This window comes from Dryobates pubescens, chromosome 14 (assembly GCF_014839835.1).
Source record: "Dryobates pubescens isolate bDryPub1 chromosome 14, bDryPub1.pri, whole genome shotgun sequence".
Lineage (NCBI taxonomy): Eukaryota > Metazoa > Chordata > Aves > Piciformes > Picidae > Dryobates > Dryobates pubescens.
Window position 1 is genome coordinate 6,045,814 of NC_071625.1, and position 13,071 is coordinate 6,058,884.

The 13,071-nt window shown below is 41.1% G+C and overlaps 1 protein-coding gene across 1 annotated transcript; it reads left to right on the forward strand.

Moving 5' to 3' along the window:
- Positions 1 to 4: 4 nt before the first annotated feature.
- RMDN1 (regulator of microtubule dynamics 1) lies at positions 5 to 12,716 on the forward strand. Its single transcript, XM_054167547.1, has 10 exons — positions 5 to 367; positions 600 to 711; positions 2,910 to 2,997; positions 4,047 to 4,206; positions 4,877 to 4,966; positions 5,583 to 5,638; positions 7,626 to 7,713; positions 9,318 to 9,348; positions 10,582 to 10,715; positions 12,571 to 12,716. The coding sequence occupies exons 1-10, from the start codon at positions 5 to 7 to the stop codon at positions 12,607 to 12,609; spliced, it is 1,161 nt and encodes a 386-aa protein (XP_054023522.1). The 3' UTR covers positions 12,610 to 12,716.
- The last annotated feature ends 355 nt before the right edge of the window (positions 12,717 to 13,071 follow it).

Genomic DNA, 13,071 nt, shown 5'->3' on the forward strand with positions numbered 1-13,071 from the left:
GCGCATGCGCGGAGACATTGTGTCCCTCAAAGCCGCCCCCCCTGCAGGGCTGAGACCGGCGGTCGGACGGTGGCCGAGGCGTGGCTTGGGTCCCGGGGTCGCTCAATGGCCAGCACCTGGAGCGGCATCTGGCTGTCAGGCGGAACAGCCTGCTGTTGTCCTTGTTTCTCCGCCTCGCCCGGGCAAGGTTGGGGGATGGACTGGTTCCTCCTCTAGTGTGGGGCGGTGCTCGCTGGGGGTAGCTGCTGTCATGGCGGCGCGGGTGCTGGTGAGGTCCTTCCGCCGAGGCACTGCCTGCCTTGGCAGGTCGCTCCGGTGGGAGGCAGGAGGCAGCCCGTGGTGCTGGGGCGACCTCGGCAGGACCTCGGTAACTGGATTGTTGCTCATGGGAGGGTGGGGATTGGTGGTCGCGGCCTTTTGTAGGGTCATACCGTGGCTGTCTGCCCGGGGCCCTCAGCCGGCGGAGAGGGAGGCGGCTGGTGGGACCAGCTGTGGGCGCTGCGGCATCACGAAGTGCGGCGAAGGGCTGGCTTATTTTTGTAAAAGCTGGCATTTGTCTGCTTGTTGTTCAGTAATACATATTTTATGATCCCACGCAGGTGCTCAGGAAAGGCCTTAAGGGGGGAGTTGCACTTTCAACGGGGTCTTTTTTGGTGTATGGAGCTCACAAGCTGATCTCTGGACTTGGTGAGGTTCATGCAAGTTTCAAAGGTAATATTTTCAATTTTTTTAAATATGTACATTATTTTAGTGTGAAATTTGAAATTTTATAGGTGCAGACTTATACAGGAAAATGGCACCATGCTTTTGATTTTCTCCATGAAGACTGCATGCAGTGTTTCTATTACAGGATGCTTTTGAGTTGGTTCAGAGTAGCCTTGTAGCACTTTAACAAGTTATTTTTTTCAGTTGTCACTGAAAGCAGATCTAGTAGCTCATTCTGTCCAGGATGGAACAGATGCACAAAGTATATGGTAACTAACTTGTTGCCCAAGCTTTAAATTACTATTTTTGAGAGAGATTTGGTTTAGTTATGAATGCTGACCAAAGTCAGCACAGGTTTTCATTATGAACACAGTGCATAGATTCCCATTTAAACTAGGTGAGCAGCACTGAAGTTGCAATTCAGACAACATTAAGGAATGTCTTGTATTTTTGTCATGCTGAAAAAGAGTAAGAGCAGCATTGCTTTACCTGCCAGAAAAGAATAGCAAAAGTGATAAAACATCCTTTCCAAGATTTGAATAAAGATAGTCTTGCTACTGGAAAAAGAGTAACATTTTAAAAGGGGCTACTGTTGCAGACTTAGAACTTGTCTGTCATGTGGCAAATTAAGGGGTTTTGAGAATTAAGCCTAACTGAATGGTGAATGAGCCTAACTCAAATGATAGAATGGTCTAAGTTGGAAGTGACCTTAGAGATCATCTAGATTCAACCCCTGTATTCTTATTGTACAGGTTAAGTAGTAGTCAGTTCAGAGAGCCTGTTTTTCTGTGTCTGAGAGGGGAGCATTGTAGGTGTTTATGGAATAATCATTCAGACAATAGACTGTTGAACAGATAAGGAACTGTTTTATTTGCTGTAAAGGAGTTTCAGTGAATAGATTTATGATAGCTACTTAGTGCACAAGTAAGAAAATTGCCCATGAGGAACATAAACAACACTGCTTAGTTGCCTCTGGTCTTTTTTAGTGCTCTAACTTGAATCTGCAATTTATGTTGCCAAAAAGAACAACGTTGGTTGCCTTTCTGCATAAGACAAGTAGCAAATAGGTGAAAACAAGTAAAAAAGAAATAACTGAAAAATCCTCTTAAATAAATAAAGGTTTTAATGAACTTGGAAATTTAAATTCAAGGTTTGATTTACTGACAACATCTGGTGGGAAATATGTTCAGAAGCTTGAGTTCTGAACATTAGATATGTTAGCGGTGTTCAGGGAGACTCAACAAACAAACATAGCAGTTCACTGACAGTAATACTGAAGATCTACCATGAAGCTAATCTTGACACTAAAATCCGAAGTCCATTATCTTATCTTTGAAATGGTGGATAGAAAACATCCAGAGATGGCAGAGTTAATGATTATCCTGAATCTTCTCCCAGTCTTCAGTGATTTATACTGTAGGAACTTTTCAAGCTTTTGTGTTTAGCTTTAGTGTTGTTTTTCTTCTAAGTCAAACTGCTGCTGTGAAATGTGGCCACCATATCCCATAAACAAGTATGTTAAGAACAATGGGCACATGGTTCATACATTGATACTCTAGAAAGCCACATCTGATTGCAGAATTAATTTTGGGTTCAATATCTTGAATGCATAAAGGTTTCAGTAAAGGAATGTATTTTTTGAGTCATGCTTGTGAAAACCTGAAGGGCTTCCATCAGAAAACTTCTGGGCTTGTTGAGCAGCATTAGGGAACCTACTCAATCTGCAGTCATATTCTGGCAAAACTCTGGAACCATACTGAGAATGAAGAATTCTTTCTCGTTTATATTATTACTTTTATTGTTATATTTAATTATGCTAGTGAGCAAGGTTTGTTACTCTCAGATCTGTTCAGATCTGTACTATGCTTACTGTCCTGGTCATATATTGTCATACTTATTTTGGGGTCTTTTTCCTGCTCTTTTCACAACAATGACCACAAATAGCTTCTAGAGAGATGCTGTTGAATTTTAAACCCATTAAAAAGCCAAAACTCTCTTGCTGGAAGCTGTTTTGCAGCTCCATGTGCAAGATAATGTAGCTTATTCAATCCTGCTGTGCGTGTGTGTAAGTTGTTTGGAATAATGGCTTAAAAAGGCCATATTTCAGTTAGATTGTCTTGCTCTCAAGTGTCTTGTTCATGATATAATGTCCTAATTACATAAAATTTGTTCTTCTGTTTCCACAATTTTAATTCCCTCTGAAGTGGAAGAGGTTATAGAGCAAGCAGACTACCTGTATGGGAGTGGAGAAACTGAAAAGCTGTATGAGTTGCTGGTTCAGCATAAAGATAGGTACTTCTGTGCTCCTCTTTATCAATTTTTCAACTAATGTTCTCATTGTGCTGTGCTGGAGAAACTTGCTTTTGCCTTTATGTCAGTAGGAAAGCAGGACTCATAATTTTTTTCCTCCTAATGGAAATATGAATGAAGAAAGGACTGGTAGCTGTAGAAGGTGAGGGTTAACCATCAAGCTTTTCAGTCCTCCAAAGGAGAGTTTTTTGCTTGTTTGCATATTTTAAAGGATTCTTAGAGTAACAAAAAACTAATGGTGCATCTACAGACTACTAAATGAGCAAAGTACCCAGAAGTCAGGTATGGAAGATTTTTGAGAGTGACTGATGTATTTTTCATTGCTGACTAGCTATTCTTTCTGTCCTTTTGTGTTGTGTTAGAAATTGAGTCTGAACAGGAAAAGCTCCTTACTCATGGAGTTATGTCTTAACTGCACAAAACATTGTAAAGGGAAAAGTGGGAAAAGCTGTTAAAGGAAAATGCAGAAGAGTCCATTCGTTTGGAGGAGACAAGGCTTCTCGCTACTATACATTTCTTTGGGGCTTTTTGTTTGTTTGTGTTCTCCCCCTCATTCTTGCCAGTGACACGAGTATATAGCCCGGGATATTCAATGGAAGCCCTAGTCTATAAGGGGCGCCATGTAATAAGCCAGGTGTAAGCTTGCTATGAGGTGTATAACTAAGCCAATTATTCTGTGAGGAGTAATGGTCTCGAGTAGCAGGACTTAACATTTTGTGACTTTGCTGAAAAATGAGTCTACTTGTTCTGTGTTCAGTAGGGCAGGGCTGCTGCCCTGTTAGCAGTCACTCAGTTTTACTCCAGATAAGAAAACTGGCATTTGTTGACCCTCTGAGTTTAGCAGCAACTTGTGCTTCTTTAATATTTTTAATTTCTGGTTTGTTGCTTGTTACCTTGGGGTTGTAGATAGCCTAGAGTAACAGATGAGATAATGTTGTTTCATCACCCACTTGAAAGAGTGGTGTCAGACCTCTGCTTGCTTTCTTTCCATCAATGCTTTAAAATGCTAAGAGTTTTCTGTTCTTAACTAGCAATGACGCAGAGCTGCTATGGCGGCTGGCACGGGCATCACGGGACCTGGCTCAGCTCAGTAGCACTTCTGCAGAGGAAAAAAGAAAACTGGCCTATGAAGCCTTTGACTATGCAAAAAAGGCACTTGAAAAAAATGAATCCAATTTTGCAGCACACAAGGTGAGCCAAGCAAAGTAACTGAAATCTTGTTCTTTGATTTCTGCCAGTGGAAACTGGAACAAATGCCACCTGCTGTTTCAGCAAACTTCAGCATAATTTACCTTGTAGTTGAGAATGTGTGAGACTTCCAGTTCTCCATAACTTTTTTGCAAGATTAGAGTTCAGACTTTTGCAGCTAACTTTTTTTCTTTACAGGAAACAGGAACTGGTTAAATGTGTGTGGGAGCTTGAAAAAGAGGTGACTGATCAGATTGCTTATAGCTGATGTAATGAGTTCCTCTTTCTCTGATGCACCCTTAAACCTGTTGTGTATGCCCTGCATACAGCACACTTTCTCTGCACACTAGTAGGTCTGTAGAGTTTCCCTGGAAATATTTCAGGCTCTGGTTTTGTTTTGCTCTTTTTGTGCTGCTTCTCTCACGGACAGAGGAAGCGGTGTAGGCAGTTGTGTTGGTATCTTGGACAAGAGGACATTGATTCCCTTACACATGCAGAGCAGAAGGTTGCTCTGATGCTGCCTGAGCTGTTCATAATAAAGGATTTTTACTTGTTGCCAGTTGTCATGGTGGCAGCAGCTCTGATCTCGTGTTGTTGCAGGGTTGCTTTTTATTTGCTATTAAATAGCTGTAAGGTTGTATTGAATGTTTTATTTTTGTTCTTTGAATTACAGTGGTATGGAATTTGCCTCAGTGATGTTGGAGATTTTGAAGGAATCAAGACTAAAATTGGAAATGCCATTATTATCAAAGAACACTTCCAGGTAATGCAAACAGCTTTTGCATACAGAAGCATTAATGCATCCACTATGTAGAACAGTGTTTGACAGCTGAGAAGTGGGTTTGGGCTGAAATCTGCAAGTGTACTTCCGTTCAACTCTCCTGGTGCCACTTTGCTTTTCTGGGTTATTGTAACAGTCCTGAATGCCACAGCAACAAGGAGTACAAATTATCTCCTGCAGCAAACAAAGTCCACATAGAATGGAGATATGAAATAGCTGAAATGCTTTTAACACCTTTTAGGACTAAATAAAACATAACTGTGCTGTCGAGAATGGATGTGTGCCTGTGTGGAGTGTGTAGCAGTAAAGGATAAATTCCAGAGAAGATAAAGGACATCTCAAAATCTGAACATGCCAAGTCTCTTGTGAAATTCTTAATGACCTGCTAAACAGAAGTGCTTAGAAATCTGACCCCCATTTTTTGGGGGTGAGATGATTTGGGTTGTGCACTGAATAAATACTGCACTGCCATGAAATTCTGCACATTGGCTTTAATAGTAGGATAACAAATCTGTTAAAGTGTATTTTAATCCAATTGTGGAAGAACAACTTCTTGTCTTGTGATTTTTGTAATTATTTTTTTTCCCCTCCTCCCTAGAGAGCCATTGAACTGAATCCTAAAGATGCAACAACAATCCATCTTATAGGCATCTGGTAAGGTATATTTTCAAACTAAAGTTAGCATGTGGCAGAGGAAAGCACCAGAATATTAGATGTCTTGCTTAAGTTGCTGAACACCTTGGAATAAATTAGTGGCTTGTAGTTAGTTGATGCAAACATGGGGAAAAAAATAGTGGAGGGGGGCATCATGTTTTGGCAAAATCTGGCTGTTCACAAAGATGAAAAAGAGTTGTTAAGTCAATTTATTTGCTTTACTGTACATAACTATTACAAACTCACTTTGTAGACATGTTTCCATAGCAGACATCAGAGACTGAGTGCTATTGTGTTTTTTTTCTCCTGGTGTGACTGGAGACAAAGCTCAACAGTGAACTTAACACTGAACTTCAGTGGAGGCTGCAATTTAATCTGAATGTAGTGGAAAGTTACCAAAAGTGAGGTGTGTTCCTAAAATAATTCCATCATTAACTGTCATGACACTATATTTTAAAAGTTACATTTATTAAAGGCATCTTACAAGTGTGTTAACAAAGGGCTCTGAACTTGAATTGCTGGGTGAAGTTGTAACTAAGTGACTGTTGGTGAGCAGGCAGAGGCACTGGAAATAACAGCTGTTCATCCTGACCAGGGCATTCTGTGGATACAGTGTGGTTGAAAGCAGTATTTTTTTATGTGTTACTGAAAGACTCCAGACAGCAGTTCTGGCTATTTGTCTGAGAGACCAAAGCTGCTACATTGCTTTACAGGAAATCTCCAGTGTAAGATTGAGAGAGTGAAAACAAATAAAGCCAGTGTATTTGTAGATTAGGAAAACAATACTATAAACCACAGAGCTTTCTCTGTGTTTTCTTTTCTGGACTCTCAAGTATTGGAGTAAACTACTATCTGTTGCTCCACAGTTTTTTGTGTGTTCACAAACTTACTTGGGTTTTTCAGTGTCCACCACTCATCCCCACGTGGCCCAACAACTGCAACGGTCCAAATTTCTAAACAGAAGTTTGTGCTACCAACTGACTGAGCCTCAAGGGCTGTTTTGAGATAGTAAACTTGTTCTGGAAAATGTTGAAGACATCATTCCTAAGGAACATTAGAAAATATTATCAGAAATGTGAGATTATTGTTGCTTATTATTTAATCATTGTATATTTAAATATTATTGAATCCCACAACATCTTCATCTGGAACTGGGACTTGGTGTCAGACAGTTCTTGAGGATTCTTCTCCTTTCTCTTTCTCATCTATCCTGAACTGAAACTCTTTGATTGGCATTTCTGATCAGGTGCATCTGAGGACAGAATCATAGCTCAGACATTCCATGCCTCGCCACCCTCTCTTCCAAACACTTCCATGTTTGCATCTACACAGGGACTGTTACTTTGTACTCCTGGTAGGGGGTTACTGAAATGAATAGTATTGTTCAGCACTTCCACCTGGAATGTTCTGCCTATTTGAAATACTTAACAAATCTTTACTCTTTTCAGCATCTCTGAGATAAGCTTTGTAGTTTAGGGGCTAGGAAAGCCATGTAGAATGCCTAGCTTAGAACAGTGGTTTGATTCTTGGGTTTATTTTCATTCTTATAGATCAGAGTCTCTCAGGACTGTACTGCAGATCTGCTTTATGTTAATAAGTAAGAAAAAACAAGGTAGCGTTGAGGTAAGGCAATGACATTACTCAGTTGTGCCCTGGTTTTGCAAATATGCCAGAACAATATCAAATACACATCAATTGTTAAAGTCATCCAAGCTCCAAAGCCGTCTCATGGTTAATTGTCCCCAGTTTTGTCTAATGTAGTAGCAGAAAAGACAACCCAAGGCTCCTTTAGTAGAGGTACACAGCAGCTTCAACCCTCTTGCTGTTTCGTTGTGCAGTTACAAGGACTTGCTCACAGATACTGCAATGTGGCTGGAGTTGTTGTGAGTCCTGGAAACAACAGTTCTGACATCCAAAAGGTTACAATGTGAGTCAAAACCCAGAGAAAAACACGAAGGGTACAGACCGATGTCTCCTTTTGCTGCAGGTGTTACTCCTTTGCCGAAATGCCATGGTACCAAAGAAAAATAGCTGCAACACTATTTGCCACACCACCAACCTCCACATTTCAAGAGGTACAATATGCAAATATTTCACAGATTAATACTGTCCCCACAAAGCCACTGCTACACTTTAACTGATTTTTCCTGACAACGCTGACATCTGCTCATGGAATAAGCATCGACTTGTGAGTGTACAGTTGTCTTTAATAAAGTGAGAGTGTAACAGGACAGTGAGTGATACCCAAAACAAAACAAAGTCTTTTTTTTCAGCTGCAGCACACACAGAATACCAAAAATTATTCTATGTACTTTGTGCAGCAGCAAATAACAAGCTATATGTTACCTAGCTTGTATTTACTAGTATGATCTATTGTGGAGAATGTACTATCCCCAGTGCTGATTGATATGGTGGATGTTATGCCAGGTATTTGACAGGAGCATTAGATTCTCCCCCCCCTTAATATTAAATGCAGGAAGCAACAGCTTGCTTTACTTAACACAGACAAATATCTTCTCATCTGCTGACTGCATATAGTGGAGGTGGTGTTGGGTTTTTTCAGTTGAAAGTATTTTTTTCCCTTTTTGCTGGGAAAATTCCTGCTGCCATACACCTTGTAATGCATCATCCAGATGTGTATCACACAGGGTGTCTAGCACAGAATGCAGCTTATTTAAACGCTTGCACAAAACATGAAAATAAATAGGTACTAGGAAAGTTCACTGCAGCTGTTTGAATCTTGGTTTGTTTAGATCAACAACTGGCCCACTATTTTGATCTCTTGGGGAGGGGTGGGGAGAAACCACTCGAAAGTAATTGCTGAAAGCTTCTGGCTGTTACAGAGAAAGCAATTTAAGCTCTGATTGAAAAAGAAATAACATTTTTAATGGAATGGAAGTTTGTCAGTATTCCCAAAAAAAAACACTCTGGGAAGAATACAAGTTGTCAGTGAGGGTTGTGAAACCTGAAGAACCCTGCCAGTCCCAGCTGTGTTCTGCAGCTCTTAAGGTAGCTGAAGAAGCAAAGCAGTAGCTGAGCCATAGTGATGAGGCTTCTGCAGGTTCAGTACCAAATATATTTTGTAGAAACATCTATGCTGTTAAGTTTTCTGATAGTATTTTGCCCCCAACTAATAGCATCAGGAAGAGAGAAGAAATTTCTCATGCAGGATGTGAAACTAGTTGAAAAATGTGTCCAGATTTGATAAAGGTTTATTCTCATGTAAGAGGATACTAGCTGGTGCTCTGCAGGAATAGGTTCTCCCTGAAGTGTTTGCCAACATTAATGACCTGAATCACAAGATTCATTTCATCTATCACATTTATACATGAGAGCTGGCTGGGGGAAACTGCAGATCTGATGAGTGGTAGAAATCAAATTCACAATGACCTTGGCAAGTTAAAGAGTGGAAAACCGTGATCCAGTTTGCTAGGGACAAATACATGTATTCACAAAGGAAGTGGTGGGGAGTCGCTGGGTAAGTCCCAGCTCTGTTGGGAAGATGTCAAATCTGATGGCACCTCTCAAGCCTGAGAACCATCAGTAGTATGCTGCAATTAATAACGATCAGATTGTGGGCAGGAAGTCCTTCAGCTCTGTTAAGCGTGCACATAAGGCTTTAGTTTGACTACTGTGTTTAGTTTATTCTTAATGTTAAAGACAACCTTATCTTTTGCAGGCTCTTCATTACTTCCATATGGCAGAGGAAGGTAACACTTCTAGCTTTTTTGAACAGAACGGTTATCTTTGACTTGTGCTAAACCTCCCACTTTCAGTGCTATCTTAATAGCATATGGTCTCCTGATAAGCCTGTCAGCTTGTTGTGGTAGCTGGCACCCTGGCCTGTTAGATTGGAATGTTTCACCATAGCTACTCAAGCTACTTCAGCTTTTTTTTATTCAGAGTAAGTGTTATAAGTGAAGTTTGCATCTTTATTAGTAAAAGAATGCTCTTCCCTCAACAGTAATGCTCTTCATTCAACAGTAATGCTGGGGGGAAAGAAGCATGCAAAAAAAGGGCAATTTATAGTCCTTTTCCTTAATTTTCATCAAGGACAAAAGTCCTCTGTATCCTAAATGGAATAACAGAGAAAGCAGACTTTATGATTTCAGAAGCTATTTGGATCAGATTGCCAATCTAACTGGCAGTAAAACTGTCCACATGTAAAAGAAAATATGGGCCTATTATTTCTCCAAGAGTGAAGCCGTACGCAAGAGTGACTGGCTGAGAGACAAAGGCAGACAAGGGCAGACAGTGTTCTATGAAAAAGCTGTGCACAGTTAAATCAGTGAAGTTAAAAGTTTGTTGTGTGTCTTCCCTGGGGTGTCAAGTAATGCAGCTGTGAGCTCAAACTGTGGATGATCTCCAAATCTGCCTGTAAAACTCCTCTGCATGTTTTGAATGTGGACCTTAGATCCAGCAGCAGAGAGCCTGTGGTTTAGTAGCAATAGTAGGCAAGACCAATCTTTAATAACAACCAACAGCCAAAGCATGCTTTCTAAAAGCAGTTTCTTATGAACAGTTACATGTGGGTACACGCAGTTTTAAGTTTTCTTCCTTTGAAGCAAGAAAGCTGTGCCTGTGGCCTGAAGCTAGGAAATAGGCCCTCCATTTCCCTGCCTGTACTTCCTAAGCTGAGTGCGTTGCCTGTTGCACCTACTGGGTCCAGAAAAGCAAAGCATCTGCAAAGCCAAGCTGTTCTGCACTATGTTCACTCCTTAATTCTCTGTGAGGAATCTAGTTTTGTTGTTTGCTAGCTTATGGAGCTGTGTATGAGACCAAAATCTAGCAACTGTCAAGTTTTACACTGGCTTCATTCTGAACCAAACCCAAGTGCTGTTCATCTTTTCCACAATACTTAAAGAAGTGGCACTCTATATTGGCTTCAGTGTTAGTGTGCTGCCTGTTCCTATTTGAAGGTTTTTTTTCTTCTGTCTCCACAGCTGACCCAAACTTCTATAGCAAAAATTTGCTCTTTTTGGGGAAGACATACTTGAAGTTAAACAACAAAAAGTTGGCTCTGCTGTGGCTAAGCAAAGCAAAGGACTATCCTGCACACACAGAAGAGGACAAACAGGTAGGAAGTTCGGAAGTGTAGTAGTACAGCCCTAGATTGCAACCAACACCTGTGATGTCATGGCAGTGGAGTGTTTTGTGAAGTTAACTCAGAGCAAATGGTAGTTCAGCACCACAGTCCAGGATCACACCCAGACACCAAAAAATTCTGGTACGATGGTAACTGGCTCTGAATGCAGGGGTTAGAAATATCCTGCTTATAGTAGCGATCTTTCTTCTACCTTCATGTTTTTGTGGTGCTAACAACAACCCTGTTTTAACTGTGGTGGAGATGAAGGCAGGCACCTGCTGACCACTGTGTGACCAGAGGTTCTCTTTTCACATGCCTAAAATTTGGGAGAGCTAAAAAACATAAAGCAGGAAGAAGAAAAAAGCAAGGATGTATCAAAAACCTGCTAGATCTATGAAAATTGTCATCCTTTTCAGCTCCTAAGGAGAGATTCAGACTATCTGAATTGAGACAAAGGGCAGTAATGTATCTCTGAAAGCACCTCTCCAATGTTAGGTGATGTGAAGCACTTAATTACCCTTTGAACTGCTTAGAAGGATCCTGGCTTGGAGGGGCAGGCTCCTGCTTCCTACCTAAACCCACACAGAATGGTTCTAGGAAAGGTAATCCGTTCAATGTGTTCACACCTGGTACTGCCTTCAATGCAAACTACAGCAATTGCAGCTATCTTTCATAAACAATCCTACTGACAACAGAACTAACAAAGTCTGATTTCCAATGGGTTTTTCTTACAGTTGCTTGACCTCTCATTCATAGTGTGTTAAGTGGCAGTAAGCATTACAGAAAACATCCAAATGTAGTGTGACACCCTGAACCTCCTGGTAGGATTTTGCACTTCACACTTCAGAAAACCTACTACTGAGGTTTCCCTCTGTAGATTTTTCTGGTAAGGCTCAAACTGTTTTTCCCAAAAGCAAGGTCCTTCAATAGTCTCTTTCAATGGAAATATGACTAAGGCTTCCTATCCTCTACTGCTTTGCAAAATGTATAGGAATTTAATAGCCTAAAGTGGTCCCAGGTATGTATGAAATCGGTCACTTCTTCTGACAGTTACTCACAGCTTGCCTTTCTCCAGAAACCACACTGAAAGTGCCTGCAGGGACTTAGTATTTGCTGCAGCCATGCTTGGTCTCCTGGTACAGACACCTGCTTAACTCCTAGAAGGGCGTAGAGCTGCTGAGCTAGCAGAGGTGCTCGTATTCTCTCCACTCTCTGGGTGAATGCATAAAATGTAAAATCCATTGGAAGCTACAGTCAGTAGTGCACTAAGAAGGAAAACTGGCCTGTGCAAAGGAATTGGAATTCCTGTCTTTGTGTTTGGCAGAGGTAGGCAGAAGTAGGTTTCCTGAACACTTGCTGCAGTCTGCAGTGGCTGGCTGGCATTGTCCACACTGCTTGGTCCGTCAGGACCAGAAGTGTGTTGGCTTTTTACTTTGCCTTTCTTTTAAATCTAGATGTTTAAGGTAATATTCCAAGTTTATTAGAGTTTACCTGGAATGCCTAAGCCAGAGGAGTCTCAGAAGCAGCCTTCTTGCACTCCCTTAGGCACTGTCCAGTTTTGAAATCCCTAGAGGACAACTTCTTGCTACTATTGGACTACAGCAAATCAACTTATTAGATGTAGTAAACAAATTACATGGAAGGCACAGGCTTAAGTGGTTTGATTCCTACTCATGTTTCATGTGTTGACCATCTTGAACTCCAGAAGAAACATGACTAGTCTTAGGAGGGTTCTGAATTTACAGACTGCAGTGAAATGTTTGGGTGCCTGCATAGCAAATTCTGCTAGAGAAACCTGTAGCTGTCTGGCATTCTTTTGTTACAAGAGTACATTTATTTATTCCAGGTACAGAAAGAAGCTTTGGAGTTGCTTAATTCTATATAACAAGACACAAGATAATGGAAATTCAGTGCTTCAGGGTTGAGCAGCATGGGAAGACGACCTCAAAGAGTTCTTTGGTTCATTAAAGCTGTTAATAAAAATGCAGTGTAAACCTGCTCTCTGTCTCTCTTTCATTGTGTGATTCTCTCTGTTGATTACAGGGACTAAAGGGTATCCTGGAAAAGCAGGGAAGGTGCTGGAGGGAAGGGCTTGTGCAGGGAGAGTGAGTAAAAGGGTTTTACTTAATTTTTCTTTTAATGCTGGTTCTGCTCCCTGTCTCATCTGAGGAACAGTAAGAAACATGACTAACACAAGCTGTGGGAAAGCTACAGGGCCACAGTATAACAATAAACCTGCAAGTTTTCTTTCTTGGGGGGGAGGGTTCCAAAGGCCTACAAGAGCACTGTTCACATGAGGAGATGCTCCTACAGATTTCTCTTCACAGGTGCACTTTTCTCTTCCACT

Coding starts and splice junctions, on each gene's coding strand:
- RMDN1 (XM_054167547.1), top strand. CDS start 5: ATGCGCGGAGACATTGTGTCCCTCAAAGCCGCCCCCCCTGCAGGGCTG. Junction 9,349..10,581: donor CTTCCATATGGCAGAGGAAG/GTAACACTTCTA, acceptor CTGTCTCCACAG/CTGACCCAAACTTCTATAGC. Junction 10,716..12,570: donor ACACAGAAGAGGACAAACAG/GTAGGAAGTTCG, acceptor TATTTATTCCAG/GTACAGAAAGAAGCTTTGGA.